The sequence below is a fragment of the Pipistrellus kuhlii genome, unplaced genomic scaffold (assembly GCF_014108245.1).
Source record: "Pipistrellus kuhlii isolate mPipKuh1 unplaced genomic scaffold, mPipKuh1.p scaffold_m20_p_20, whole genome shotgun sequence".
Lineage (NCBI taxonomy): Eukaryota > Metazoa > Chordata > Mammalia > Chiroptera > Vespertilionidae > Pipistrellus > Pipistrellus kuhlii.
Genome location: NW_023425516.1, coordinates 20,267,065 through 20,294,361, shown reverse-complemented (window position 1 = coordinate 20,294,361; position 27,297 = coordinate 20,267,065). Strand labels below are relative to the sequence as shown.

Below are 27,297 nucleotides of genomic sequence, written 5' to 3'. Positions count from 1 at the left end.
GCGGCCCACACGGTGGGGAAACGGTATTTGCATCTCGGCGTCCCCCCTTCAGAGTGTCCGCACTCGGTGCTGAGCGCTTGACGCTCATTTTCACCCAAACACACTCGCACTTCCCCTTCCTGGGCAGACTTCAGGTTATGGGCGGGAAGAAGAAAAAAAACACACGTTTCAATGAATTTGTCAGTCGCCTTCAGCTCCATCAAAAGCAAGCGTGGCCCGCCTGCCTAGTAAAACAGCAATAACCACAAGTAATCTCGTTTATCCCTCCGGAATGTTTATAGAGAAACCCTTTTAAAAAGAGCGGGACTCAGAGAAGGCAGCTTCGCGCCCCAGATCACAGCACTAGAAAGAGCTGGGGTTCGAGCCCACACCCCGAAAGGCTCAACCCCCCCAGCCAGGCAGGCTCGCCTGACTCGGATGATCCCCTCCGCCTAAGCCCCACGGTTCTCCGCGGGCGACGACATGGCAAACAAACGCAGCGACCCAGGCCGCAGGCCGCGGGCCCCGGCCCCCCGCCCTCCGAGGAGAGCACCCCAGCGGGGGTCGCGGGCTCCCCACACCGCCCGTCCCGCTCCTCCCCGCCCCGAAGCGCGCGTGGGAACCCGGCGTTCCCCCAGGGGCTGCCCACGACGGCCGCCTGCGCGCACCGGGGCGGGCGGATGCCCCCTCCGGCCCGGCCTCCCCGCCCCCACCGTCACCTCCACCCGCCGCCTCCACCTCCTCGCCTCCGAGCGCTCGCGGGAGCCCGCACCCCGGAAGCGCGCCCCGAAGGCCCCCCTTTTCGGCCCGGCACCGCCGCGGCCACCTCACATCCGGGCTCGCGGCGGCGGGGCGGCGCCGCGTTCCGTGCGTGGAGGGAGTTATTAAGAGGGCGGGGGCCGGCGGAGGGCGGAGGGCCGGGCCGCGGTTACGGCGGCTGAAGGGAGACAGCCCGGACGGGTGGGGGGGGGGCGAGAGCGAAGGCCGCGTTGAGAAGCGCTGGGACCCGCGCGGGCGGCGGCGAGGGGAGCGGCGGCCGAGGGGAAGGGCCTCCGGGCGGCGGAGGCGCCGAGTAAGAGCCGGGCGGCGGCGGCGGGGACGGGCGCCGGGGACGGGCGCCGGGGCCGGCGGAGAAGGGGCGCGGGCGCGCTGCTCCCGGGGTCGCGTGCGTTAGCGCGGACGCCGGGGCGCGCGCGGGGGGCGGGCGGGCGGGGACTCGGAGGGAGCCAGCGGGGCGGCCCCGCGGGCGGGCGGGCTGGTTGGGCCGGAGCCGCCGGGCCGGACGGCGGCGGGCCTGTGCCGGCTCCAGCTCGGGGCGCCCCGGCTGGGGGTTCGGTCTCCCCCGTTCCCTCTGGCCCGCCTCCTCTCGTGAGTACAGTCCCCGCCTTTCCTCGGAAGGAGGCCGCTGGCCGGGGCCTGCGCGAGAGGCCGGGGGTTGGGGTCGCGGCCGCGGGGAAGCGGAGTTTGGGAGCCGAAGCCGGCGCTCGCCTGACATGGCCACAGGTGCGGCTGGCGGCGGGGCGAAGGGCGCTCGGGCTCCGTCCCCGGCCCCCGGCCTCCGGAGAACGAGGGGCAGCTGGCGCCGTCCATTGGCAAGTGACAGGCACTTGACTACACACCCGACTTCCCGTATCTCCGGACCCAGCCCCTGTCCTACCTGCCCCCGCTCCGGGAAACTTCCCCGCGGCTCGGTGTCCGGTCTCCACGAGTAGCAGCCACGAATCTTGGTTCCTGTTTGTCGTGTAGCAGCTGAAAGGCTGTCCCCACGACATGGGCACCTTCCCATGCTGGGTTCCTCACCCTTTTGATGGTCTAGGGCACTTGATTCACTGGAAGAGACAACCAAAGACCATTTACAACGGGGCTCTGGTTTATAGCACAGTGGTTGGGTGAAGGTTTGTTTCTTAATGGTAGTCATGTTGAGAGGGGGGAAAGTTTCCGTTTCTTAAAGAGTCAAAACTTCTGGAACTGTATTGTTCTCAGAGACAGTTTTGTGCTCATTTCTCTTCCAGGTGCAAAGATTCGTAGACCCAGGAGCCATGGAGAGGAGTGTGGGTGACATAGAAAACGGAGATGCTTTCCTTGACTTGAAGAAGCAACTGGCCTCCAAATCCCCCCATCGCTATACAAAAGTAGGCTCTGTTAACAATGAAATAGTGTTTCTCTGTAAAGGTGGGGAGGTTGGTAACATTGTGTAGGTATCTCATTGTGTTATCTCAAGTGGTGGTGTCCTTCTGATTGACTATATGGACTAAACAAATGTTAACTAAAAAGCATAGCTTTGAACTTTTTTTCTGAAAGCGTGAATACCCAGAGTTTAAACTAGAAGGCGCTTCTAAGTAGCTTTCAGGTGAAAGGAATGTTGGCTCAGATCCCATATGAATTTGTGGACCGGTCCGTATATGGTGGCACACACACATTCTGTAACTGCTGGTATGTTGTTGACTTAGAGGAAGAACTGCATCTTTGAGATGCCTCACAAAACCAGTGTCCTGTGTTTTCATGCTTTCTTAAGAGGCTAACACCCCAAAGGAATGCATTCCAGGTGCTTGGCTAGAGTAACCAGATTTTCAGTTATTTTTTGTTTCTTGTCACAGATTGAATATGGACTCACAGAAGGAAGACTTCAGTGATATTTCCCCTAGCTGAGAAATCATGATTTTAAACTGCTTTTGCGGGGGGGGGGGGGGGGGGGGGGGGGGGTGGGTTGCAAAACACCCCAATGTCGTATTCTTATTGAAGCTATCATTTCCCTCAGGATCAATGTTGGTTATTGAATGTTTCTGAAGAGGTTGGCCGGGCTGGGTGCGCTGTGAATTCATTCCTGGTTCCCTGCCCTGTGTTGGGCTGGGGTGTATATTGTAAAACATGCTTGGGACTGCTGACAGAGCGGGTTGTGTCCTAGTTGGGTCCATAGCTATGCTTTCTTACTATGGACCCAGTCGAGGACTCCGAGGTGGTTATTGTCCCTGGCTTGCTAGGGTACCGATTGGTTAATATTTTAAAGTGCAGCCTTGTTTGTGTACTTTTGTCGCTACTCTTACCTGCTTGATAAAGTATCGAATGCTGTCAAGTAATATTTATTTTTAGCATTTAGAAAACCTCTCTAGAGGGAGAAAAATGTCTTCAAGTGTGAAAGAGTTCTTGGTTAATTGCTGTCTTACTGCAGTCTGTTTAGCATAACAGAGTTGATAGAAAGCATTTTACTTCATCCAGGTTTGGTCCTCCCTAATGTAGTTCCTCTCAAACCTGAGGGTGCTTGTTGAATAGTGTTCACAACTTAAATTCATTACCTAAAACGTTGACAGGTGAATTTTGAGTAGAGAAAAGCTTATTAATTGAAGGGAAACTTTTATAAGCTTCTGTGATTTCAATTCTGCCAGAAATTTTTGAGTAAAGTTCTGACCGGTAGTCTACTTGTAGAGTACTGACACTTTCATAGGCTGACCTGAGGCTGGCATGTGTATTTCATCTTAATGTTTATCCATCTTGATGGTTAAGTCATTTTTAGAAAGTTGTTATTGGTTTCTCTTGGGGTAGAGTGTATGTATGTCTACAGTAAATAAAAAGCTCATTATAGCCCATTTTTTTATAGTCCAACCTCGATATTCTGTTCCTAAAATGGTTAAGAAAAGCATTTAAGTGAACGATAGTGGAGCTTAGATTTAACAGTCTCTTCTACCAAATTTAGTTGAAAATAGGCTTACTTTCCATTCCATTCAAGAGGATTTAGTTAATGGCACCTTCAGGATTGTGTTTAGGCAAAGTTAGGGTAGTGTTTTCTTATATATCTTACTCAACACTAGCAATTAACTAAACTTTTCTTCTTTTGAAGAAAGCTTAAAGCAATCCTGAGTTCTGAGGACCATAATAAATGGTCTATTAGTTCCACAACTAGAATCGTATTTGAGCTCGCTTATTCTTTATCAACATACAGAGATCAAACCATTGGAATAAGTAAAGCATTTAGTAGTACTTCTGCCATGTGCTGGAAAGTGCTTAGAAGCAGTAGAAGGAAACTGTCCTCATTGATTTTCATAAGTGATGTATTTTGTGAACACTTTTGTAAACGTGGGAATTTTACTACAAGGTCAAAAAAATATAAAACACATTGGCCAGATGAGAGACTTCTTAACCTTTGACCCTTCGTAGTTTAGCATTCAGTTGTTTTTATGGGATAATATGAATAGTCTGTTCAGAATTTGAGGGCTTTTTTTTTTTTTCTCATGAAGGTAAGGGGTCCAGATGTTTCACTAAGTGCTTTTAAGGGTAACATACCAGAGTTTCCTTGTGTCCCAGAATCACTTGTGAACCTTCTGAAGTGTGAATTCTGATGTTAAGTCAGAGGTGGGCTTGAAAATTCAGTTTTTAACCAGCTCCCAGATTAAACACTGCTGGTCCACTGACCTTACTTTGAGTGGGTAGGCTCTAGTGTTCTTGAACAACCCGAGGCCTGATGAGGATGTTGTCAGGCAACTCAGATGCATTGTTGCTCCTGTTTCAGTTGGTGTCCATTGTGCTTCCATGAATATCTCAGGAACTGAAGTTAGACTCACACTGGGTACTTTCCAACCTACCCCTAAGTCTCAGGGATGATTAATGGGGATGGTTATAAGTGGATTTTTCAGATGCACCTGTTGTCCTGAGGGATTTGAGCCCTTAATTTATAAACAATAGCGGTCCATTTTGCCAGGTCAGATTACTAAGATCAAAAGCTGTGTTTCCGTAGTATTTAAATGTGCTTTTGTAAATTGGTTGGGTTATGTTGAGGGACTTTTGGAGGTTATAGAGTGGGTCTCACCTCAAAGTCATGGATTAAAGTGGTTTAGACCAGCGGTCGCCAACTGGTGGTCCATGAGGTCCGAAAGGTTGGCGACCACTAGTTTAGACAGTGGTTCTCACAGTGTGGTATTTGAACTAGCACTTAGTGTCATCTGGTAACTTGTTAGGAATATAAAATCTCAAGTCCCATCCCAAAGGTATTGAATCAAACTCTAGGGCTAAGGCCTAGTCAGTAGCATTTAACAAGTCTTTCAGGGAATTCTGACTCTGATGCTAATTTGAGAACCATTGGTTTAGGGCAGTGGGCAAACTCATTAGTCAACAGAGCCAAATATCAACAGTGCAACGATTGAAATTTCTTTTGAGAGCCAAATTTTTTATACTTAAACTTCTTCTAACGCCACTTCTTCAAAATAGACTCGCCTAGGCCGTGGTATTTTGTGGAAGAGCCACACTCAAGGGGCCAAGAGCCGCATGTGGCTCGAGAGCTGCAGTTTGCCAATTATGGGTTTAGAAAACAGAGGAGATAGTGATGTGTATTAGTGAAGAAACTTTGGGACCCATTCAATTTTTCTTACCTTCATCAGAGGTCCTTATTTACCAGTTCTTAAGGTCTAGCGCTTGCTATTCTGTTAGTTATACCATCTTCTGCTTGAAATATGAACTAGAAATGCTTTGGACTGTCCCATTACTCAGATCCACGTGTTTTTTCTTCAAGTGAACAGACTGATCTTAGACCATAGAGTGCATACTTAGTGCTTTCCTCCTTTGCTCTTTATCTTCCCACTGACTCCTGCCAGGGGGCAGAAAATAAAATCAGAGGACACTCAGAAAATTCATCTTGGTAGTGACCAGTGTTAAGCATGTTAAATATAAAAGGTAGGTGTTGGATTATCTGAGCTTAATTCCGCACCATTTTAGCCATCAGTGTCTATAAGGGATCTTTAAAGGATCCTTCATTTATGGCTGGTGGGTAATGGGTCCCAGAGGTGCAGCCATGTTTATGTCTTCACTTTAAAATTGTTAAGAAAGTAAACAAGTGAAGTGGACTGATTTGAGTAATCCTTCTAGCCTTCTTGGAGAAAATTAGTTGCAAGACTTGAAGTCAGCAAACTTCTGAGAAGAAAATAGTAACTGTGATTTAAACCCTAAGTTGAAATCAATAGTCAGGTGGTTGGTTTTTCTTGTACAAAGGTCTCATTTGATAACGTCACTGTTGTTCATGGAATACTAAAGCCTCGCTACTCAAAGTATGGCCATAGGTTTTTCTCATAAACTGGATTGAATGGTAATCTTTAACAGGTGGCATTTCAGTGGTACACTTAGTTGCAAACTCCTTAAGCTCGTGTAAAAATAGGGATGCCTGTTTATATCGAAGAAAGCAGAATTGTGGTATGAAAGTCATGATAGCCCTGGCCAGGTAGCTCAGTGGGTTAGTGTTGTCCTGATACACCAACGTTGCAGATTCAATCCCTGGTCAGGACACATAAAAGAATCAACCAACCGTATATAATTTGTAATTTTTCCCCTTATTTTGAGGGTCTTTTCTTTTTTTTTTTTTTCTTCTTTTTTTTTGCTTTTTGCTTTCTTAATAGTAATTTGAAACACAAAAGGTTCTACATTTGAAGTCCATTTAAAAATCTGTCTCCTTATAAATTGGCACCTGGTGCATTTAGGAGTGGTCACATCAGCAAGAGGTTTCAGGTTGGCCTGATGCAGCCAGGCCTTGAGGAGCATTCGGTGTGTGGGATATATGATTGGACAGTGATTGTGAGAGAATGTGTCTTAGCTAGAAACTGATCACTGTTAGATTATTTGCCGGTTTTGCTTGAGCTTCTTGTAAGAACCTTGAACTGACTCCAGTCCTTTGGGGAATAAGTCGGGTATAAATAAATAGGAGCTGTTAAAATGCTTAAGGTAAACAAAAATAGGCAAATGTGTGTGAAATATTATTCAAAATCACCTTTTGATTTCTCTTTGTAGGAGGAGCTCTTGGATATAAAAGAACGCCCTCATTCCAAACAAAGGCCTTCATGCCTCTCTGAAAAATATGACAGGTGTGTGGAGGGGCGCAGCTGTCTGTCTGGGGGAGGGGAGGTCCTTTCTGCAGAAGATGGAAGGGCAGAGCTCAGGCACTCGCCTAAGGTGTCCCTGGTGGTGATGGCAGAGCTAGAATTCAGTCCCAGATCATTGGGCTCCAAAGCTGCTGTGCACACTGTACCACCTTGTCACCCCATTGTTAGAGGGGGAACAAAATAAAAACCATACCACATGTTTTAGGCTCTTACTAGGAAGAGCTTATGGGGAAAACAGACTATGAATAGAAATTCTGGGAAAAGACCCACTCAGCATTCCAGAAACTCCTTCTAGGGAGAGTAGGGGTTTTCCCTCGTGCTAATGTTTTATAAGCTGAGAAATCATATTTATGGAGCCATATTCTTTGTGTAGAACAGGCATAGTTACTATAGTCCATATGCACCCCAACGTTTGTGATCTGAATATTTCATTTATGCACAGACAAGGCTTTTGGTGTTACATGAACAACAACAAAGTATTACTGAATTAATAGTTGCTTTTGTTTTCATCTTAAAATAGATAACCATTTTAAACCATTTTTATGGCAATCATGATGTTTTATATTGGAAAGGGATGTGCTAACTGTCGGTGCCCTTTGACTTGTAGTGATGGTGTCTGGGACCCTGAGAAGTGGCATGCCTCTCTGTACCCGGCTTCAGGGAGGAGCTCCCCAGTGGAAAGTGTGAAAAAAGAGTTGGATACAGACCGGCCTTCCCTGGTGCGCAGGATAGTAGGTGAGCACGCAGTCACTCGGAAGCGGGGGCAGCAATTTTGGAGACAGTGCTGTTTGCTGCTGGCTTCATTCTTAGCTGTGAGAGCTTTGTACAATGAGGGAATGAAAGTGTCATTACCAGGAAATGACTTCTAATTGAATTTTTCCTGATCAGCAGAGTAAAATCATAGCCTGCCTTGTGGCAGCAGTGGCAAGCAGACATGTCAGGCTGTGCTTTTGAATGAAAAATACCGATGTCATGAATTGACATACATGACTGAGTCAGGTATGGCAGGGAGCATAAAGCTGTGCTGAAAATAGGATCTTTATATTTAGATCTATTACCCATTTTGAATTAATTTTTGTATGTGAGACCAGGTATGGATTTGAGTTCACTAGTTTGTGTGTGGATATTCAACTGTTAATACTATTTGCTGAAAAGATACTTAACTTTTTTTTTTATAATACAGTTTATTAGTATTACATAATATTGTACTGTACAGTTAAGCCAGACTGCCTGAGTTTTTTTTTTATATATATATAATATATTTTATTGATTTTGTACAGAGAAGAAGGGAGAGAGATAGAGAGTTAGAAATATCAATGAGAGAGAGTCATCAATCAGCTGCCTCTTGCACACACCCTACTGGGGATATGCCCGCAACCAAGGTACATGCCCTTGACCAGAATCGAACCCGGGACCCTTCAGTGGACGCTCTATCCATTGAGCCAAACCGGTCTCGGCAGATACTTAACTTTTTAAGTAATTTTTTCAAATGCTGACACCTATTACTTATTAGTTGACAAAACATTTGCTGGTCATTGCATAGATATGGACATAGTCAAAGGGATTATGGAAACTGATCTGGGGAAATCATTTATGATGAAATACATTTATTGCTATTAAAGATAAAAAAGCAAAAGGCTGCCTTATGTAAATATGTCATGTACATGTTCCTGGGTAACTGGGAGTGGTGACTCTTCTCCAGGAGCCCCACCACCGTCATGAGCATCCCATAGAGGAGGGGACGGCCCGTGCTGGTTAGCTTACCTTTTTGTTTCTGACATCTCTCCAGATCCACGAGAGCGCCTGAAAGAAGATGACTTAGATGTTGTTCTCAGCCCCCAGAGGCGAAGCTTTGGAGGGGGTTGCCACGTCACGGCCGCTGTTAGCTCTCGGCGCTCAGGGAGCCCATTGGAGAAGGACAGCGATGGCCTTCGCCTGATTGGAGGACGAAGAATTGGCAGTGGGAGGATCATCTCTGCCAGGAACTTCGAGAAGGACCACCGTCTTAGCGATAAGGACCTGCGGGACTTGAGAGACAGAGACCGAGAGAGGGACTACAAGGACAAGCGTTTCCGGGTTTGTCTTCTAGGTTACTTGGCACCTTGTGTACTGAGGGACACAGTGGTCACCTCATTTGTACCAGGTTACTTTGAGATCCTGTGTGAACACGGCTCATTCTTAAACCAGATAGGGAGGAATGGATGGGGCAAAGAGGGGCTTCAAGTCTACATCATAGTATCTTCATTGCACTGTCGAGTATTACTTAATTCATCAAGGCCTTGATTGAGATAGAAATGCCTTAACTATAATTTTCTTTTTTATCTGCATTATGTACTTTTCCAGAGGGAGTTTGGGGATAGTAAGCGTGTCTTTGGTGAGCGTAGAAGAAACGATTCCTACACAGAAGAAGAACCAGAATGGTTCTCAGCTGGACCCACAAGTCAGTCTGAAACCATTGAGCTGATTGGCTTTGATGATAAGATACTGGAAGAAGACCACAAGGGGAGAAAAAGAACAAGGCGACGGACAGCCTCTGTGAAGGAAGGTCAGCAAAAACGGGGAGGGGAGCTCACTGTTATAAAATGCGATGTGCTTATAATTGGCTTAATTATGCACTTAAGAATGCATTTAATAAGAGTTAGCAAGTTCTTAGAATTTACTATCTCCTCAACTTGCTCTGCCTCCAGTGCTAAACAGAAAGTCCTCACCTTATCCTGCTAAGAGCACTGTGCACACAAAAGGATTCCCAGAGATAAGACACATGTGGTAGATATAATTGGGGTCTCATTTATTGAGCACACTATATGTATCACACAGAGTGGTAAGCATTTGTCTATGTAATCCTGCTTCCAACAGTCCTATGAGGTAGGTGCCTTTATGCCCATCTTGTAAGCGAGCAGTTGATGGCAAAGGGGGCCTCAGAGACTTGTCTGAGGATCCTGAGGAAGAAAGGGGCGGAGCTGGGAGTGAAGAGGATGGAGCTGTTACACTTTGTTCCCCAGGGCGATGCAGAAAACTGATGGGTAAATTGGGAGACTTTGTCCTTAGTTACTTTTCCTAGGTCCCTGGAAGTCCCTGACTTTTGAGGTGATCATAAATGGCCAGTTGTGTTTGTCTGCTAGTGCATATTCCTCCTCATACAGACTCTCAGTAGTCAAGCCCAGTTTGCTTTTCACAGAGCTTAAAGCTGTACACAGTCCTGGCTGGTGTGGCTCAGTGGTTAAAAGCATCAGCCCAGCCGAGACTGGTTTGGCTCAGTGGATAGATCGTTGGCCTCCGGACTGAAAGGTCCCGGGTTCGATTCCAGTCAAGGGCATGTACCTTGGTTGCGGGCACATCCCCGGTGGGGGTGGTGCAAGAGGCAGCTGATCGATGATTCTCATCGATATTTCTAACTCTCTAGCCCTCTCTCTTCCTCTCCGTAAAAAATCAATAAAATGTATATTAAAAAAAAAAAAAAAAAACATCAGCCCACATACTGAGGTGTCATGGGTTCAATTCCTGGTCAAGAACATGTACCTGATATGTAGGTTTGACTCCCCCACCCTACCAGAACATCTAAGAGAGGCAACTAATTGATGTGTCTCTCTCTCATCCATTTCTCTCTGTGTGTCTCCCTCTCCCTCTACCTCCCTGCCACTCTCCCTTAAAAAAAAAAGAAAAAAGAATTTCTGGGACCAACAATTACCTAAACATATGCTACCTTATTATGTGACCTGACCAGTAAGATGCAACTCTGTTATGTGACCTATATATAGGGTGTCCCAAAGAAATGTGTACACCACTTTGAATAATTATAAAGGGAGTATTTATTAATATATATTTCATTTTCAAAATTGAGCTATCTGCTGTCTACATTTTTTTGGGACACCCTATATTTATGTTTCAAGACAGCGCATTCATATTAGAGGACTATTGTGTTGGCTGTGGTCATTTTTTTAAATTTGGCAACCTAAGGGAGAGGCCGGTGCGCCTGACTAAATAGTCAGGTATTAAAAATTCTTGCAGCACACTGTGGGAAACTTGAAGAATGGGCAGAAGAGGAACCACAATTCTTCCATAAGAAGAGAACTGTTTTTCTACTGAAAATGCTGAACTGTAACAAGTCTGCTTTTAAAGTCACCTGTGGCTCTTCTGCATGTGTGATGATGGCTTAGGCCACAGACTAAGTCTCCAGCAATGAGCTTGATCAGACTGCTTTTGTCCTGGTTTTGCTTTTAGGCATAGTCGAATGCAATGGAGGAGTGGCCGAAGAAGACGAGGTGGAGGTCATCCTGGCACAGGAGCCTGCTGCAGATCAGGAAGTGCCGAGGGATGCCGTCTTGCCTGAGCAGTCCCCAGGAGAATTTGACTTTAACGAGTTCTTTAACCTTGATAAGGTGCCGTGCTTAGCTTCGGTGAGTGTAGCAGCACACTTAGGAAATGGAGGGAGCAACCACATGGTTAAATTTGACCTATGTCTTTACCACATGTCCTTTGAGTTATTGTTTTTGTTAGAGACCCTGGGGGTTTAGGCTTTATTTTTTGTTTACCTAAATCTTCACCCAAGGGTATGTTTCTGATGAAAAATCAGGTGTCAGCCTTATGGGAGCTCCTTTGTAGGTAACAGTATGCTTTTCTCTTGCTGCCTTTAAGATTCTCTCTTGGTTGTTAATTTTTGCTGTTTTAATTATGATGTGTCTGGGCGTGTGCTGGTTTGGATTCTTCTTGCTTAGGGTTCTCTGTGCCTCCTGAACTTGTGTGACTTTTTCCTTTACTGGGCTAGGGAAGTTTTCTGCCATTTCTTCAAATACGTTCTCTAACACGTTCTCTAACCCTCTCTCGCTTTTTGCCTCTTCTGGCACACTTAGCGGGAGGCACTACCCTTAGTGCATCCCAGCTTGCTCTGTGGTAAAAATGACAGACCAAATAAACTCTCAAGGATTCTTCTCAGGTTTAAAATGCTTTTAGTTTCTTGTAATTGGCATTTCCAGTAAATGTGTATAAAAGTAACTTTGTTTTATGTTTTAGCTGTAATAAAATTTAGCTTCTCTACGTGAAACAAAGTTGGTAGATGGTCAAAATATACAAATGACTTTCTCAACACTTACTGTCATATCTTTAGAAAATGTCCAAAAGCTTTATATTCAGGTCCTTTGCTTTTCATATTCCTTCTGTATATCTTCTGACTTTTTTCCTATACAGTATGATCAGAGGAAATGAAAGGATTAAAATGAAAAGCCATTTTTGCTATTTATAATATAGCAAAACTCTTTTCAACATTAAACTGTTTTTAATAGCTGTAGCTTTTAGTTACTTTTAAAATAATTCCTATTTATCACTAAGGTGATTGTATCTTGGATAAGATTCTCTATTTTTTACAGTGCCACGTCACTCACAATGCTTCTCTTATGCTGTAATTATTGAAGTGCACATAAAAGTCAGCATTATTTAAATGAGTCTACAAGTGGAATGTGATTGAAACTATGAATACCTCAGAAAATAGAAGTACCACAGATAATGATCAAATTAGTGTCTTGAATTAAAATCCCTTTTCTTAGGTGAAAGGAGTGTTTTGTGGCTTAGTTTGGGTATGTGTTATGAGAAAATTCTTCCAGATAAGAATAAAAGAATAGCCGAAACCGGAGCATCGGTCTGCGGACTGAAAGGTCCCAGGTTCGATTCTGGTCAAGGGCATGTACCTTGGTTGTGGGCACATCCTTGGTTGTGGGCACAGTAGGGGGTGTGCAAGAGGCAGCTGGTCGATGTTTCTCTCTCATCGACGTTTCTAGCTCTCTATCCCTCTCTCCTCCTCTCTGTAAAAAATCAATAAAATATATTTTTTTAAAATAATAATAAATAAAAGAATAAATCTTAACTTCCACTGCTGAACTTTGGATTCTAGGGGTTCTAGACTTCAGATAAAAGAGTCACTAACTCTGTCATCCATGTACCAGTTTGGGGGGAAATGTGTTTTTTTTGTTTATTGGTATAGAAGTAAAAGTTTATGCCTACTTTCAAGGATGTGCCTCGTTTTTGGATTGACATTTGCTTTATCTTTTCTAAATGTTGATGAGAATACTATACTGCATAAAGATCAACTTTGGTATTTAACTGGATTTATTTATAGGGTACAGTTGAAAAATTTATTTTTTAAAAATGTTTAAATCTGTGTTTCAAGAAGGGTTGGTAATAGAAATTACTATTATGAAATAGTGTTGAAAAAAATACTTCTGATCATAGTGCATCATTTAGTTGGCCTTATTATTAAGCCAGAAACCATTGAAGTTGGATTTAAAATAAAACAAACACCTGAAAACTCCTCATTAAGTTCAAAAGATGTTAGAGATGCATTAAAAGTTCATCTTTCACATTCTGATATTTTCTAAACTTTGACTTGGAATTGTGATCTATGAGCTCTACTTTTTAGCTTTTGGCTTGTGAAATTACCAGCATTGAACTTTATGATGTTCATTACATCCATGGGACTGTTTGCAAGCAAGGATTTTCTTTCACCGGCTATTCATACATGATATTTAGTTGAAGGCCACTCCTCAGCTTGGCAATGGAATGCTTTACTCTTGGTGCTGATTTTTGAGACTATGTCCTCCAAAAACATGCAGTAGTTCATGGATTTGTCTAATGAGGCAAAGGATAAAAAACACCATGGCTATGGCACAGTGGTTTTGCTTTATATGCTTAGAAAATACATGGTTGGTTATGCTCAAGTTTGGGTTACTGAGAAATGACCCAGGAGGGAAAGAAAAATGAAAGATGTTCAGAATCCTAAGTTCTGAAGGTGTTTACCTTCAGGTCAGCCACTTCAAAGAAAGTATCAAAGTAAGTGACCCTTTCTTAAAATTTGAAACTTCTTGTCCCTTTGACCTAGAAACTATTATCTTAACTCCTTTGTCTTTCCTTTTAGATGATAGAAGACGTTTTGGGAGAAGGGTCAGTCTCTGCCAGTCGATTCAGTAGGTGGTTCTCTAACCCAAGCCGATCAGGAAGCAGATCCAGCAGTCTTGGTTCAACACCACATGAAGAACTGGAGAGACTTGCAGGTAAAATGGCTTCAGATTCTGGCCCAGGACATACACTTAAGCTCTCTCTAATACTGTTCGTTGTCTTCATTAGTCAGGAGTCCATTAGGGGTTAAGAGTCTCTGGATACTGAAAAGCCTTCAATTTGTGTCCTTTTAACACTATTTGAAGCTGTGTTTCTGTGCTTTATGTGGGTTAATTAATTATGAATATATTTACTTGCATTATTAGGTCTGGAGCAAGCCATCCTCTCTCCTGGACAGAATTCGGGGAATTATTTTGCTCCTATACCATTGGAAGACCATGCTGAAAATAAAGTGGATATTTTAGAAATGCTACAGAAAGCCAAAGTGGATTTAAAACCTCTTCTTTCCAGCCTTTCTGCAAACAAAGAAAAACTTAAAGAGAGCTGTAAGTGTTTATTAGATTCTGCTTTAGGCATCTGAGAAAGCTTGAATGCTCAGTCTTAAGGCAGTTAATGCTATTTCATCAAAAGTCAAATATATGGTGGGTTTTGAACATTCTTCAAAAGAAAAATAAATTATTATTTTTTTAATCAAACAATACCACCTCTTTGAGAACCTGGTAGTCAAGTGGATCCTGGAACCTCTATTAACTCTTCTCCCAGTCCTCCTCCCCTGGAGCCCATTTATAACACCAGCGAATGCTGACCGGAGCAGCATGTGGCAGCTCCTCACATCTCTGCCCCAAACTGCCATATCCTTGTGAGGTTATAAGCCTTCAACAGGAAGCCTTAGTGATACAAGAACCATAGTGCTGCTGATGTTGGGCTAGCGGGGGTTCCTGCCCCTGGTGACAAGTCTCCAGAAGACCATTACAGAGGTCCTCTGACAGGATGCACAGCAGATCTGATCAAGTCTTACAGCTTATGGCCCCCCGTTTCTAGCACAGAAGCATTTTAGGGCTAGTTTATGCCATCTCTTACTCAGTACACAATTATGGCCTATTTCACCTGAGCAACAATGATTTTTAAGTGTCTTCAGTCTATTTTTGGTGTCATTCTTTTTTACTTTCACCTTAACCATGATGGTAGCCAAAGAGAATTCCTACCACATATTTCTTTGCTTGACTTAACCTGGACTTTCTCAACTTTACAGCACATTCAGGGGTTGTACTTTCAGTGGAAGAAGTAGAAGCAGGGCTCAAGGGCTTGAAGGTGGACCAGCAACTGAAGAATTCAACTCCTTTCATGGCAGAACACTTAGAGGAGACTCTGAGTGCTGTTACCAGCAATCGGCAGCTCAAAAAAGATGGCGATATGACTGCGTTCAACAAGCTAGTGAACACCATGAAGGCCAGTGGGACTTTGCCTTCTCAGCCCAAAGTCAGCGTAAGTATTTTACACAAACTCCAGCCTTTCCTCCTTTTCCCTCTTTCTGTTCCACTTCCCACAATAAATGTATTTTTAAAAAGGTATTCTGAGTAAGTTGGAAATTTTTTTAGTTGTCATTTGGTCCTTCCTGCTTTTGTGTGTTCTTTAATTACTGCTGTGCTATTTGTTACTAGAAAAAACAGGTTTGTGGTTAATCTACATGTATTGTGGGTGACAGTATAAAGATTGAAAGAGCCATGTAACTTAAGTCATTGCTTTAAAAAAAAAAAAAAAAAAAAGTGATGCATATCTTTTTGAACTCCAAAGAAAGTTCTTTGTTTATTCAGCTACCTGTCAGATCTTTTCCACACCTTCTAAGTTACTTCCAAATACCCGGACTTACCTGCTTTCTTGATTAGGCTGTTGGCAGTTGTACGAAACATTTGTCAAACAGGACGGATTTTTTTCAAGACAGTTGTATTTTGTTAATTTACTAATAGAAAAAGTTGTGACTCTAAACTTGTAAAACACCTTGAGGCATGAAGTTGGGTTACAAGGTGACTGAATATCAGTAAATGCTGGTGTGTAGCACATACTGGAAGCTTATCCTCACACCTTAGAGGGTGGCTCGCAGCCATGGCCTGTGTGTCAGTATTGCTCTCCTCGATGAAAGTGAGGAAGGAAGCAGGATAAATCTGAAGAATAAAAATCCATTTGCTGTATTAGCAAATTTACCAAATTGAGTGTTGCCTCTTGTTTTCTCCTTGTACCTTCTTATCTGGGAACTACAAGTTAGCCTGGCAGCAGTAACTGATTCATTGTGCCTTAATCATGGGAAGGAACTGATTTTTGGTGTTTCGCATATGACCAGCAGTTAGCAATAGAAATTGCCACAGAAATGCCATTGTTTTGGCCTTACTGCTAGGACTGTAAGGTGGCATCTCAGAGAGGTAGACTTCTTCCTGAGATTCTGACCACACCATGCCAGTTTAGGGGAATACTTCTTGTAAACTGCTTTTGAATTATTTCCGCTCAAAGAATTATTAGATACAAGGGCCAGATTAAAAGATTGCAAACTCTTTTGTTCTCCTTCCTTGTTACCTTTGTGTCTTGGTGACTGGGTCACATCTTGTACCTTTTTTAGTGTGAGTAAAGAAATGGGAACAGAAAATTCAACAGTTCACCTGATGCTTTTGAGCATTTTGTTTCAGATATGGATAGGATTCTAGGGTTTGATAGTAGCACAGATGACCCTAAATTGTTAGAGGAACTATTTCAATGTTCTGAAATATATCTGGTTTCACCCAAGGGAAGGAGACTCAAACACCTACTTAACGGAATAGATGATATAATTCAAGTTGCTAGGCAAAGAGTAACAGAAATTCAACATAACCTAGGAAAGAAAGCAACAAGAAAAATAATGTAATAAGCACACCAGGCATTATCCCAAAATATTGCTTAATTTGCTAAAATCAAGTTTTTAATTACTGTGGCTGTGTGTGATGTATGCTATTTCTGATCTGCCTATGTCTGTTTAGCTTCAGTAATGTTCTTTCCTTCTCCAAACATGTTGATTCAATTTAAACTCCATTTCGAATTCAATTGTGGGCTCTGTATAGGAAACCATATAGTATAAAGTTGCCTACTTGTTTTTTGTTAGAAGGAATTAAATGACTTTTTAGTGTATCTCTTATTAAAATCATCTGCAGTGAGTCCAATTCCAAAACCGACAATAAAACATCTGGATACCTTTGGGCTACATGTCATGCCCAAGGACACTGCTGTGGGCCTGGCATCTCCACCTAGCGGGAGGGAAACTGGACCAGAGAGAGCACTTAGGCGTGGGGATGTACTGAAATGCAGGGAGGCAATGCAAGTTGGATGCAAAACATAACTGCAGCTGCATTGAAAGAGCAAACAGTGAAGGAATTGACTTTCCCCCTGTATGTGAGACCCATTTGAAACAGCGTGCTTATAAATAATAAAGTTTAACTTTCCTGAAATACACAATTCTGGCCTGCATGTTGTTCACTAGATTTTTAGTATCACCTGGTCTAGAAATCTTGTTACAGTGTAGCAAAGCTGCCTCAAAAACTAAAATCTATAAATTATCCAAACTGCGTGTGGCTTCTTAATAAAGTACTCCCCCTTTCACCATTTCTTTTTTCCTTTGTCTGGTCAGTGTTAGAGACCATAAATGCACTAGAGTTACTACAGGGAGGAAAGGACCTTGCCTGAGTAGGTCTCTGAGGGGACTCTGCATGTACATGGGAAGATTCTTTCTGGTCCCAGATATTTGGGACCTATATGATGAGAGGGTGGAATAGGTTGATTTAAGTTCATTTTCTGTGACTTTGACGTTATTCTGCTGTTACATGCTGACTCCTGAAGAGTTTTTAAAGCTTTCTTGTCCCCACATAATCTTTAAGTTAAGTGTGTAAGAAGGTTAAAACCAGTTTTCCTTTGATTTTTTTAGCGAAACCTTGAAAGCCATTTGATGTCCCCTGCTGAAATTCCAGGCCAGCCCGTCTCCAAGAACATCCTGCAGGTACTTCCCAAACTTACTCCGAGGCCTCGGCATCCGAACAGTCCTCTGAACTGGTTTTTGTAGTGGAATGATCCATGCTGCCCTAGCACAATTGTCACTGTTAGTCGCAATGTGGGATGGGGAGGTAGCTTAAAAAATGACAAAGCAAGCCCTTGATTTCCAGTTTGCAGATTACAATTTCTATGAAAATGTAAAGTATCTAACCTGTATTGATAGCCCTAACTTACAGCAATGTTGCTAACTGAGCTTTCAGAGAAATGTGTCACATTTACATGTGACAAGTCCTTCATGGAGTATGAGGGAGATTCATCGTTGGCTTCTGAAAATCAGTCCCTAAGCCACAGCCTCTGACTGGGAGGGAGAACGAGCTGTGTTCACAAGGACTTGACTTTCTGCCTTGTAGGAACTTCTGGGTCCACCAGTTCAGAGACCTGCTTCTTCCAACCTTCTGAGTGGCCTTATGGGGAGCCTGGAGCCTTCATCTCTACTGGGCCAAAGAGCGCCATCTCCTCCCTTGTCACAAGTGTTTCAGACACGAGCAGCCTCAGCAGACTACCTTCGTCCTCGAATACCATCACCAATTGGTAAATACTCGTGTGTAGATGTCCATCCAAATGTCCATGTTATTCTTTTGTTTTTTTCTCTTGAGATTGATCTAACTTGGATCCAGCTCTTTGGTCTTTTTCCTTACTTTGGGAATTCAATCCAAAAAAGTTAATTTGACTTCCTGGGTTTTTGCTCTTGATAGAGGATATCAGAGTACCGGCTCTTTGCCAGCGTACTGAAGTGGGACCACAATCATTTGTGAGGTCTGTGGCTAATTCAGACTCTGAAGGGAAGCACTTCCAGAAGCTATCTTAGCAGAGCGTTGTGCATCACCTCCAGATGTTCCTGCCACCCTGGATACTTTAGGCCTCCTGCCAGTCATGTCTGTGAGGGAGTTCTTTGTAATCTTCCCTCCAATTCCGGTCATTCCGTGCTGAGGTCCACAAAGCCCCTGTAGGGGACACAGAAAAGGGACCTCGGCCCAAGAAGTGAGGACTTTTCAAAGAGATGGTGTTCAGGAGCAGCATGTCCTGGTGATAATGCCTCTTTGGTGGACATGTGCTATCTTGACCCTCACTGACACTGTAACTTTTCCAACAGGTTTCTCCCCAGGACCACAGCAGCTACTCGGAGATCCATTCCAAGGCATGCGCAAGCCCATGAGCCCTGTCACGGCCCAGGTCCAGCTGAGCTCTTTCTCAAATGCAATCTATCGCTTGCTTTTTACCTTTCTTATTATTCACGGGGTGGAGGATTAGATTGCTACAATTCTTGGAGGTGGTTTTTAACTATAATTCAGGCTCAACTATATAATTCAAGTAAAGGCTAAAAAATTGGCGAGCCGCTGAGTCATATATAAATAGTTAAAATCCTCTTTGGTGGATAGCACGATTTAGGTGGCAGCATTTAATTTCAGCTGTTGCTTACAGAGGGTGAAGAGAGACCTTTGCATAAAGTTCAGTGGCTGTCCTCATTCTTCTGATGCTCTGCCACTTCTGTCCAGCAGATGAGCCAGCTAGAACTGCAGCAGGCGGCAGCTTTGGAGGGGCTGGCCCTGCCACACGACCTTGCAGTGCAGGCAGCAAACTTCTATCAGCCTGGCTTTGGCAAACCACAGGTGGACAGAACCAGAGATGGATTCAGAAACAGGTACGTTACTAATCCTACCCTTGTGGGGATTTGCAATTTAATTTTCCTCAGATTAGCAAATTAGTTGCCCACCGTGTAGTTGTAAACACCGATACACTGTACAACACATGGTGAGAATGCCATCTCATCCAGACATGCAGTAAAGGGAGTAATGACTGAAATCTGCTGGGCATAGGCTTTCGTCTAATTCTTTTTATATTCTTGATTTTACATTCTAATTTACGAATTAGCTTCTTATTTGCAGCTATGCTATAAAATGATGGAAAGTAAAACTACCTAGCTTCCTCCTCCATGGCTTCCTTGTTGAGTTTATCAAGCCATCTCTCGATGTAGGTTTGTTGATCAGAGCATTTAATGACTACTGACTTCACTCTCTTCCCGTCCTTTCTACTAGTGGCAACAAGTAGTAAAATGGAAGGAATCATATGTTGGGGAGTGGGGTAGTAGCAGTCTTGTTTTTATTAGAAAACAAGAAACTGCATTAAGCAAATGTATAAGGCGAACTCCTTTGTTAGCCATCAGCAGCTCTCTGTGCGCCTTGGCCCTTTTATGCTCCCATATGTGTCAGCCTTTAAGGACGGTTTAGTCCTGCCCATACAGTGCTTGGAAATTACTGAGTATTTATGTTTTGATGTGATTCTTAAAAATTGCCATATCTGTGTCTCAGTGTCTTGCTTCAGCTAGTTTTATATGCTGACGCTTTCAGGAAACATTGAGACCAGTAAGTACCCTGTACCTTTGCCTAAATGCATTCTATCTTTAGTAGCCCTCAGCCTAAACAGAGTTCAGGACTAGTCTGTTAAGGCTCAGTCATTGGCTCTCTCTCTACAATATAATGTAGATATCTGATATTCATTGACTTAACTTTCACACGCCTTTGCTATAAAATAACTGCGCTTTAAAGATACAGAAACTTAGGTTGTTTAAGTATAACTTGCTTGAAACTAGTTAGTGTCAGTGGAGCGTTCATGTTTTAGATCAAATGTCACCCTCCCAGGCCTTCCCTAAACACCGTGTTACACTGCCTCCCAACAGACACGACTTTCTCCTCTTGCTTTGTTTACTGTACTTACCACCTTCTAGCATACTATTTTTAAAATATCTTTATTGATTTCAGAGAAGAAGGGAGAGATGGGAACATCAGTGATGAGAAAATCACTGATTGACTGCCTCCTACACATCCCCATACGGGGGATCAAGCCCACATATGCCCTGACATGGAATTCAACCGTGACCTCCTGGTTCATAGGTCAATGCTCAACCACTGAGCCACACTAGCTGGGCTCTAGCATGCTATTTAATTTTTTTTTTCTGTGTCCCTGCCCATAGTAACCCCTCTGTACTCTCAATAAGAATGTAATGAGACCAGAGTTGGTTTTGTTTACAACTGTATCCCTAGCACTTACAATAGTGTCTAGCATATAGTAGGTGCTTAAGTATATTTGTCAGAAGGAATCAATCAATTATACCTTATACAGAATCACCTGATTTGGGGTTTACAGCTTAATCACCCAGAATACTATTAATCTGTCTATCCCCTCATTGCCATGATCAGAGTCTCAGTATGGCAGCAGTAGGGCTTACCTGGAAGAGACTGGAAAGAGGAAAGAAGTCATGGCTTAGGATTCCCATTTGCTTGTGATGCAGAAAACTTCAGAAGCAGGCTGTGCATGGGCTTGGGCCTTTGTGGTACAGGGTCTGACCAGCCCAAACTGTAGTGGAACTTCCATTAGCCAGTGAGCTCACACATTCATTCCTCTCTCAGCCTATTTTTATCTTCAACTGTTTCCGTTTTTCTTCCAAATTAAGGCAGAATGAGTAGAATGTCTCCAGATAGAATGCAAGTCTGTTCTTTTAAACTTCACTTGGGAGGCCTGGGATCAGCCTTGTGTAGACCAGGAGTGGTAGGGAATGCTGCATGGAACCAGGTCTTAAGATAGCTGAAACTGTTGGCGCTGCATCTGATTTGAGCCAGTGTCTCAGCATCAGTTCTGTGCCAAGCACTGTGCTAGTCAGTGTTGCTCCCTCTCCTCTAGAGCACAGCCTACCCACAAAATGAAACTGCTCGCTAGCCTACTTCATTGGTGTAGTCCAAAAATAAACTAAACGTGAGCTGTGGATAACCCACATTCTCAAGGCCTTACCACGTCCCTGTTCCTTCTACCTAAATCCTTGTTCTCATCTCATAGCTTCTCATTGGTCACACCCAAGTCAATGCAGCTCCTTACCAGTGCAGCTTGTCCAATCCCTGCAGTAGACATCTTATCATTCCTTCTACCCCTCATCCTGCTGTGACACCTGTTGGTACCTACTATCTGAATGCCTTGGTGCGTCCTAGGGTAGTAAGCATTTTCCCCACTAGACGAGAGTTCTTGCAAGGCCCGGGGCCATGTTTCAGTGAGCTTTTGTCTTCCTTCAGAACTTAGCGTGTGGTTTTGCATATTTAGACTTCGCAAATGCTTGGGAAGTTGAATTGGGTAAGGGAAATGTTGGAAGTCCTAGGCTGATCTTTAGTATTTTGTGGGTTTAGGACTCAGAGTTTAAGCAGCTTGGGGCTTACACTGAAACTTGGTTTGTTCACAGGCAACAGCGAGTGACCAAGTCACCAGCACCCGTGCACAGAGGGAGTTCCTCTTCCCCTGCCCCTGCTGCCTCCATCACAAGCATGGTCAGTGACCTTTGCCTTTGTGAATGACTTGTAGGGTTCTCCTTGTTTGGTTGTGCCTGTGTTGTGTCACTGTAACACAAATGTCCTTGAGTGCCTTCCACAGGAATCACTGGTTTAATAGTATTTCATACCTGACTATTGGGTTTTCCCCTTTCAGTCTGTTGGGGTTTTAGTTAAAACCCTTACATTGGGGAAAGTGTGTTTCAGCAAATAGACAAGTACAGGCTGAGCACATAGATGATATGTAGTATGTTCAAACAAGTGAACAATTGGAGTGGGAAGGACAGTGCGAAAGGCAGGGGTGAGGTGGATGGGCTGGTGACCAGGGTCAAGTCCTGGGGAGTCCAGTGGTGAGTTCACAAATTCAGATCCAGATCTCTGAATGAATTAAGACTGGGACTGAAGGGTTTGCTTATTTGTGGAGAGAAGTTTAGTTGCACAGCTGACTCATTGTGCCAGCATTTATTTTTTTTATTTTTTTTTTTAAGTTTCCTTCCCCACAAATTTTTATCACCTAATTAAAGCTGACAGATGTGGGGGAAACTATTACTCTATGTTCAGGATCCCAAGTAGGTCTTTGTACTAAGCACCTTGAAGGCAGGGTCCAGGAGTTTTTCTGTTCATAATTCATTCCCTCTCCTGCCATCATGGATTTGGGTTAAGAAAAGTTACCTACATGATAAAGTCATCAAAGTAGAAATATGCAGTGAAGAGATAGGAACAAATGACCCCAAATGGTGAGTTCTAGTAGCTGAGGAGAATAGGAAGATAATTTTGAATGTCCTAGTAGTATACCAAGTCCTTGAATTAATTTTGTTCAAGGTATTTAGTTATGTTAATGAGATGCTATAGATATAACTCTTGTTTTTATCAACTCGCCTATAGTAAAATTGGCTTCATTATATGTCATTTAGCTCAAAGTCACAGAGCTTGTCAATAATGTTAAGTGAGGAGTTGCAGTATAGAAAAATTTAGGCTCTGAGGTTGTCTCTGAAATGTCCTTTCCTGGCTGGATGTGTTATTGCTCCTGGGTATACTTCTGGCCATATTCTCTCCCTCTCCCAAGCTAATGCCCTGGCTGGGGAAGTACTGCATAGGCAGGTCCCCATCATCTAGTTAAAGCTTTTTGCTTTAACATCCTTTATGTACAACAAAGTCTAGGTTTTGATGAAAGTGAGTTGAGAGGGAAGATGCACTGGGCCACCGTCTATTTGCCCCATCCTGTGTCTTTACCTCTAGTAGCTAGAGACCACAGCATTGGCTTTCACGTGTGGCCAACAAGCGACTCTTCAGCTTGCTTAGTTTGTCCAGTTAATCTTGGCTTGAGAAGCAAAAGGTATTTAGAGAAGTGCTAACACTAATTGTTCCCTGCAGCTTTCTCCTTCCTTCACCCCTACCTCAGTGATTCGTAAGATGTACGAGAGCAAAGAGAAGAGCAAGGAGGAGCCAGCATCTGGAAAAGCAGTTCTTGGTGACAATAAAGAAGACACTCAGAAGGCCAGTGAAGGTACTGCAGACCTGTTGAGGATGTACTGCCCAAGATAGTATGTGAGAGGGAGCATGAATTTGAGTGCTGACCAGCACGGCCTGATCCCCTGCAAAGCGCTAGACAAGATCCCTGACTGCTCTAGACCACATTTCTGTGTTTGACATTGAGAAGGTTGGACCAGCTCATAGTCACTTAGCCACTTGAAAAAACTGACCAATCTAAGAATACTAGTATTAGATAGGAAGGGATGAGCTTTAGGTACGGACTCTTATTTAGGTTCAAAGTTGAATTATTAGTACATCTATTTGGCAAATTGATATAGTTCATTCAATCAGTTTTACTTCTGAAAGATTCTCTCCAATCCATAAAGACTGCCCAACAAACTGTGCAGTGAATGAAGCGTATAGGACGTGTACAGAGCCTTTGTTGAGAGGCTTCTTTTAGGAATTGCACTGTTGAGATTGAAAAAGACATGGTGAAACGTTCTCATGTTAGGTTTACACAGGCCTCAAGTGAGTATGAGCTTTTTGCCTGTGAGGAAGTTGGGGGAGGGGAGAGGGGCGGGAAGGAAATCCTGTCAGTCTTACTTAAAAAGGCAGTTAAGGTTCCTTCACCAGGTTCAACTTTCTGTTGATAGATTTGCATAATTTTACTTGACTTTTTCCTTAGGCTTTGAAAAAGCATGTTACTCCCAAGCAGCTGATTAGGATAGACGAGCTCCCTCACAGATAAGACCACAGCCCGATGGGCAGAGCAAGGTGGCCAGTGAGTTACACCAGACATGATAAGCCAGGCTCACCTGCCCAACAGCTACTCCTGGGTTGAGAGGATTTTAAGAATAAAAACAGGGGCTTAAGAGTTAAGTTGTTTTTAACTTTAGAGCCTTTGATTTTTTTTTTTTTAATATATTTTATTGATTTTGTACAGAGAGGAAGGGAGAGAGATAGAGAGTTAGAAACATCGATGAGAGAGTCATCGATCAGCTGCCTCTTGCACACCCCCTACTGGGGATATGCCTGCAACCAAGGTACATGCCCTTGACCAGAATCGAACCCGGGACCCTTTAGTCCCCAAGCCGATGCTCTATCCACTGAGCCAAACCGGTTTCGGCGAGCCTTTGATTTTTTAAAGTGCAGCAAAGATAAACTGTTCCAACAGTGTTGAAAACTGGAAAATGTGGTATCTGTCCCTGACTATCACTATGGCCTGTTCATAAGGCAAATTGATGTTCCCTAATGATGCAATTCTCTAAATTTGTTGAGGGGAGTCAAATAAGGATTGTGAGTTTTCCAAGAAATGAGATTTACTGGATCATTGTGAGGATAAACTGTTTGGGAGTTTGCCAACTCCAAAAATATTCTGTCTGGATCCCTACAGAGAACCTCTTGTCATCCAACTCTGTGCCCAATGCTGATCGAGACTATTCTGCCACAAATCCCAAACTGTCAACATTGCAGCGGGCTTCCTGTTCCACCCCACTGTCCCAGACCAACCGTTACACCAAAGAACAAGACTATCGGCCTAAAGCAGCTGGGAGGAAAACGCCCACCCTGGCACCCCCAGTCCCAGGAACACCTTTTCTCCGTCCTGTCCACCAAGTCCCCCTTGTCCCCCATGTCCCAATTGTTCGACCTGCTCACCAGCTTCACCCAGGGTTGGTCCAAAGGATGCTGGCCCAGGGGATACATCCACAACATCTTCCAAGTTTGCTACAAGCTGGTGAGTTTCTGACCTGGCATGACAACAGTTGCTAGAACTAATAAAGTGCTGTGCTGTGGGAGGTTTTCATCCCTAGAAAGATGTTACTAGATTTTTCCATCTATTAATAACTGGTGGCCAGTGGGTCCAATCCAGTCCACCCCTTATTCCGTTAAAAGATTAAGAACCTCGCTTAAGCATTCTTCACTCATCAGATCAGTAACACTGCACAATCAAGCCTGAAAACTTTCAGGTACATTAACTTCTCGCCAACTTCTTCTAACAGGTGTGCTTCCGCCTGGGATGGATCTGGCTCATTTACAGGGAATATCTAGCCCAATCCTGGGCCAACCCTTTTACCCTTTACCTGCTGCTAATCACCCTCTCCTAAACCCTCGTCCTGGGACCCCTCTGCATCTGGCAATGATGCAGCAGCAGCTACAGCGTTCAGGTAGGTTCAGGAATGGGCTAGGTGAGCTGCGTGTAGCTAAATAGGCTTTAAAGTTTTGGACCCGTTCCCAGTGACAGGGGTGAATTGACATAGACAATTCATTCTTTAACTTACCCTGCAAGACTGGGGTAAGAGTATAACCAGAGACTAGATAATGTAAACCAACCTCTACAGGATTTGGAATTCCTGTTCCTATAAAACAGAGAGCCAACTGTGCTCTGGCGTTTTTTTGTCCTTTGCCTCTTAGAAGAGGAAGCTGAATCCTTCCAGCAGAGGTTCAGCATAGGGACTGCCCAGAGTCGATGTCCTCTCACCAGCTAATGTTAATGCTTCTGTGATGTGGCTGCTTGCTGTGGGACATAGTAGTCATGTCATCTACTAGAGTGTCTTCTGAATAGCTCAGCTTTCCAAGGTCTATTTTCTGGCATTTTGCAAAGGAATTTCCTAGAATAAATCATCAGGTAAAGAATTCTGTTTGGAGTTTTATGGATAAAGTTGAGTGAGGCAAGACCTGATACAGTACTTTCCCCCTCATGTTCTTTTTTTTTTTTTTTTTTTTTTTTTTTAATGTATTTCTTTTATTGATTTAGAGAGGAAGAGAGGAGAGATACAAACATTAATGATGAGAGAATCATTGATCAGCTGCCTCCTCCATGCCTCCTACGGGGATCGAGCCCACAACCCAGGCATGTGCCCTTGGCCGGAATCAAACCTGGGACCTGATTCTCTATCCACTGAGCCAAGCTGGCTAGGGCATAACTCTTCCTTCTTATTCCCGCAGTTCTTCATCCTCCAGGCTCTGGTTCCCAGGCAGCAGCTGTCAGTGTTCAGGCGACCCCACAGAATGTGCCCAGCCGGTCAAGCCTGCCCCACATGCACTCTCCACTGGAGCACCGCGCCAGCCAGAGGAGCAGCTCCCCAGTGGGCCTTGCCAAATGGTTTGGCTCTGATGTGCTACAGCAGCCCCTGCCCTCCATGCCCGCCAAAGTCATCAGTGTGGATGAATTAGAATATCGACAGTGAGCAAGGCAGGCAGGCTCACCTAACCCTGGACCTATGGTGGCACCTGGTCAGGACTCTGCTTGGTTTACAGGCTTTTACTTTGGAGCACTCTGTGCAAAGCTGTTTAGGAGGCCTAGGCGTCTGGTGTGGTCTGCATGATGGAAACCTACGTGGTCTGAATACAGGATGCACAGTGTTGTCAATGCCGGAAGTAATCTTTCTTTTTTTGTAAGATATGTGAATGAAGTGTTGGTGTCTTCACCAAGAGGTGGCACCTAAGGGTTCTGAGGAAATAAATGTATAGAACCTTATGTACAGACCTGTGTATAAATAATTTTTGTATATACATATAGGGTAGCTTTTTTGAACTTATACAGCTGTACATAAAAGTAGCTGATATTAGTTAAGCCTGTGTCTACAGTTTGTATTTCTTTCACTTGTACATTTGGGACTTTCTCTTTTGGTTGATTAAAGTTGCATATGCTGTGAATGAAGTGAATGGCATTATTGTGTTTATTTCCTCCGGAACCCCTTCCTCCTTGTTTCCAACCAAGGTCA

At 43.8% G+C, this 27,297-nt stretch overlaps 1 protein-coding gene across 9 annotated transcripts; it reads left to right on the top strand.

Moving 5' to 3' along the window:
- Positions 1-867: 867 nt before the first annotated feature.
- Positions 868-27,238, top strand: EIF4ENIF1 (eukaryotic translation initiation factor 4E nuclear import factor 1). 9 transcript variants are annotated; one of them, XM_036448795.2, is made up of 20 exons: positions 899-1,051; positions 1,992-2,111; positions 6,745-6,818; positions 7,444-7,571; positions 8,626-8,912; positions 9,180-9,381; positions 11,058-11,233; positions 13,629-13,655; positions 13,741-13,876; positions 14,087-14,266; positions 14,974-15,206; positions 17,665-17,736; positions 18,140-18,320; positions 18,883-18,962; positions 19,289-19,431; positions 22,015-22,099; positions 23,474-23,606; positions 24,966-25,307; positions 25,573-25,737; positions 26,519-27,238. In XM_036448795.2, the coding sequence occupies exons 2-20, from the start codon at positions 2,019-2,021 to the stop codon at positions 26,758-26,760; spliced, it is 2,979 nt and encodes a 992-aa protein (XP_036304688.1). In that variant the 5' UTR covers positions 899-1,051; positions 1,992-2,018; the 3' UTR covers positions 26,761-27,238. The 9 variants fall into 9 exon arrangements, 7 of the variants coding, with proteins under 7 accessions (XP_036304691.1, XP_045441709.1, XP_045441708.1 ...); XM_036448796.2 differs by lacking the exon at positions 899-1,051 and adding an exon at positions 1,206-1,347; XM_045585750.1 differs by lacking the exon at positions 899-1,051 and adding an exon at positions 1,463-1,482.
- Positions 27,239-27,297: the final 59 nt, after the last annotated feature.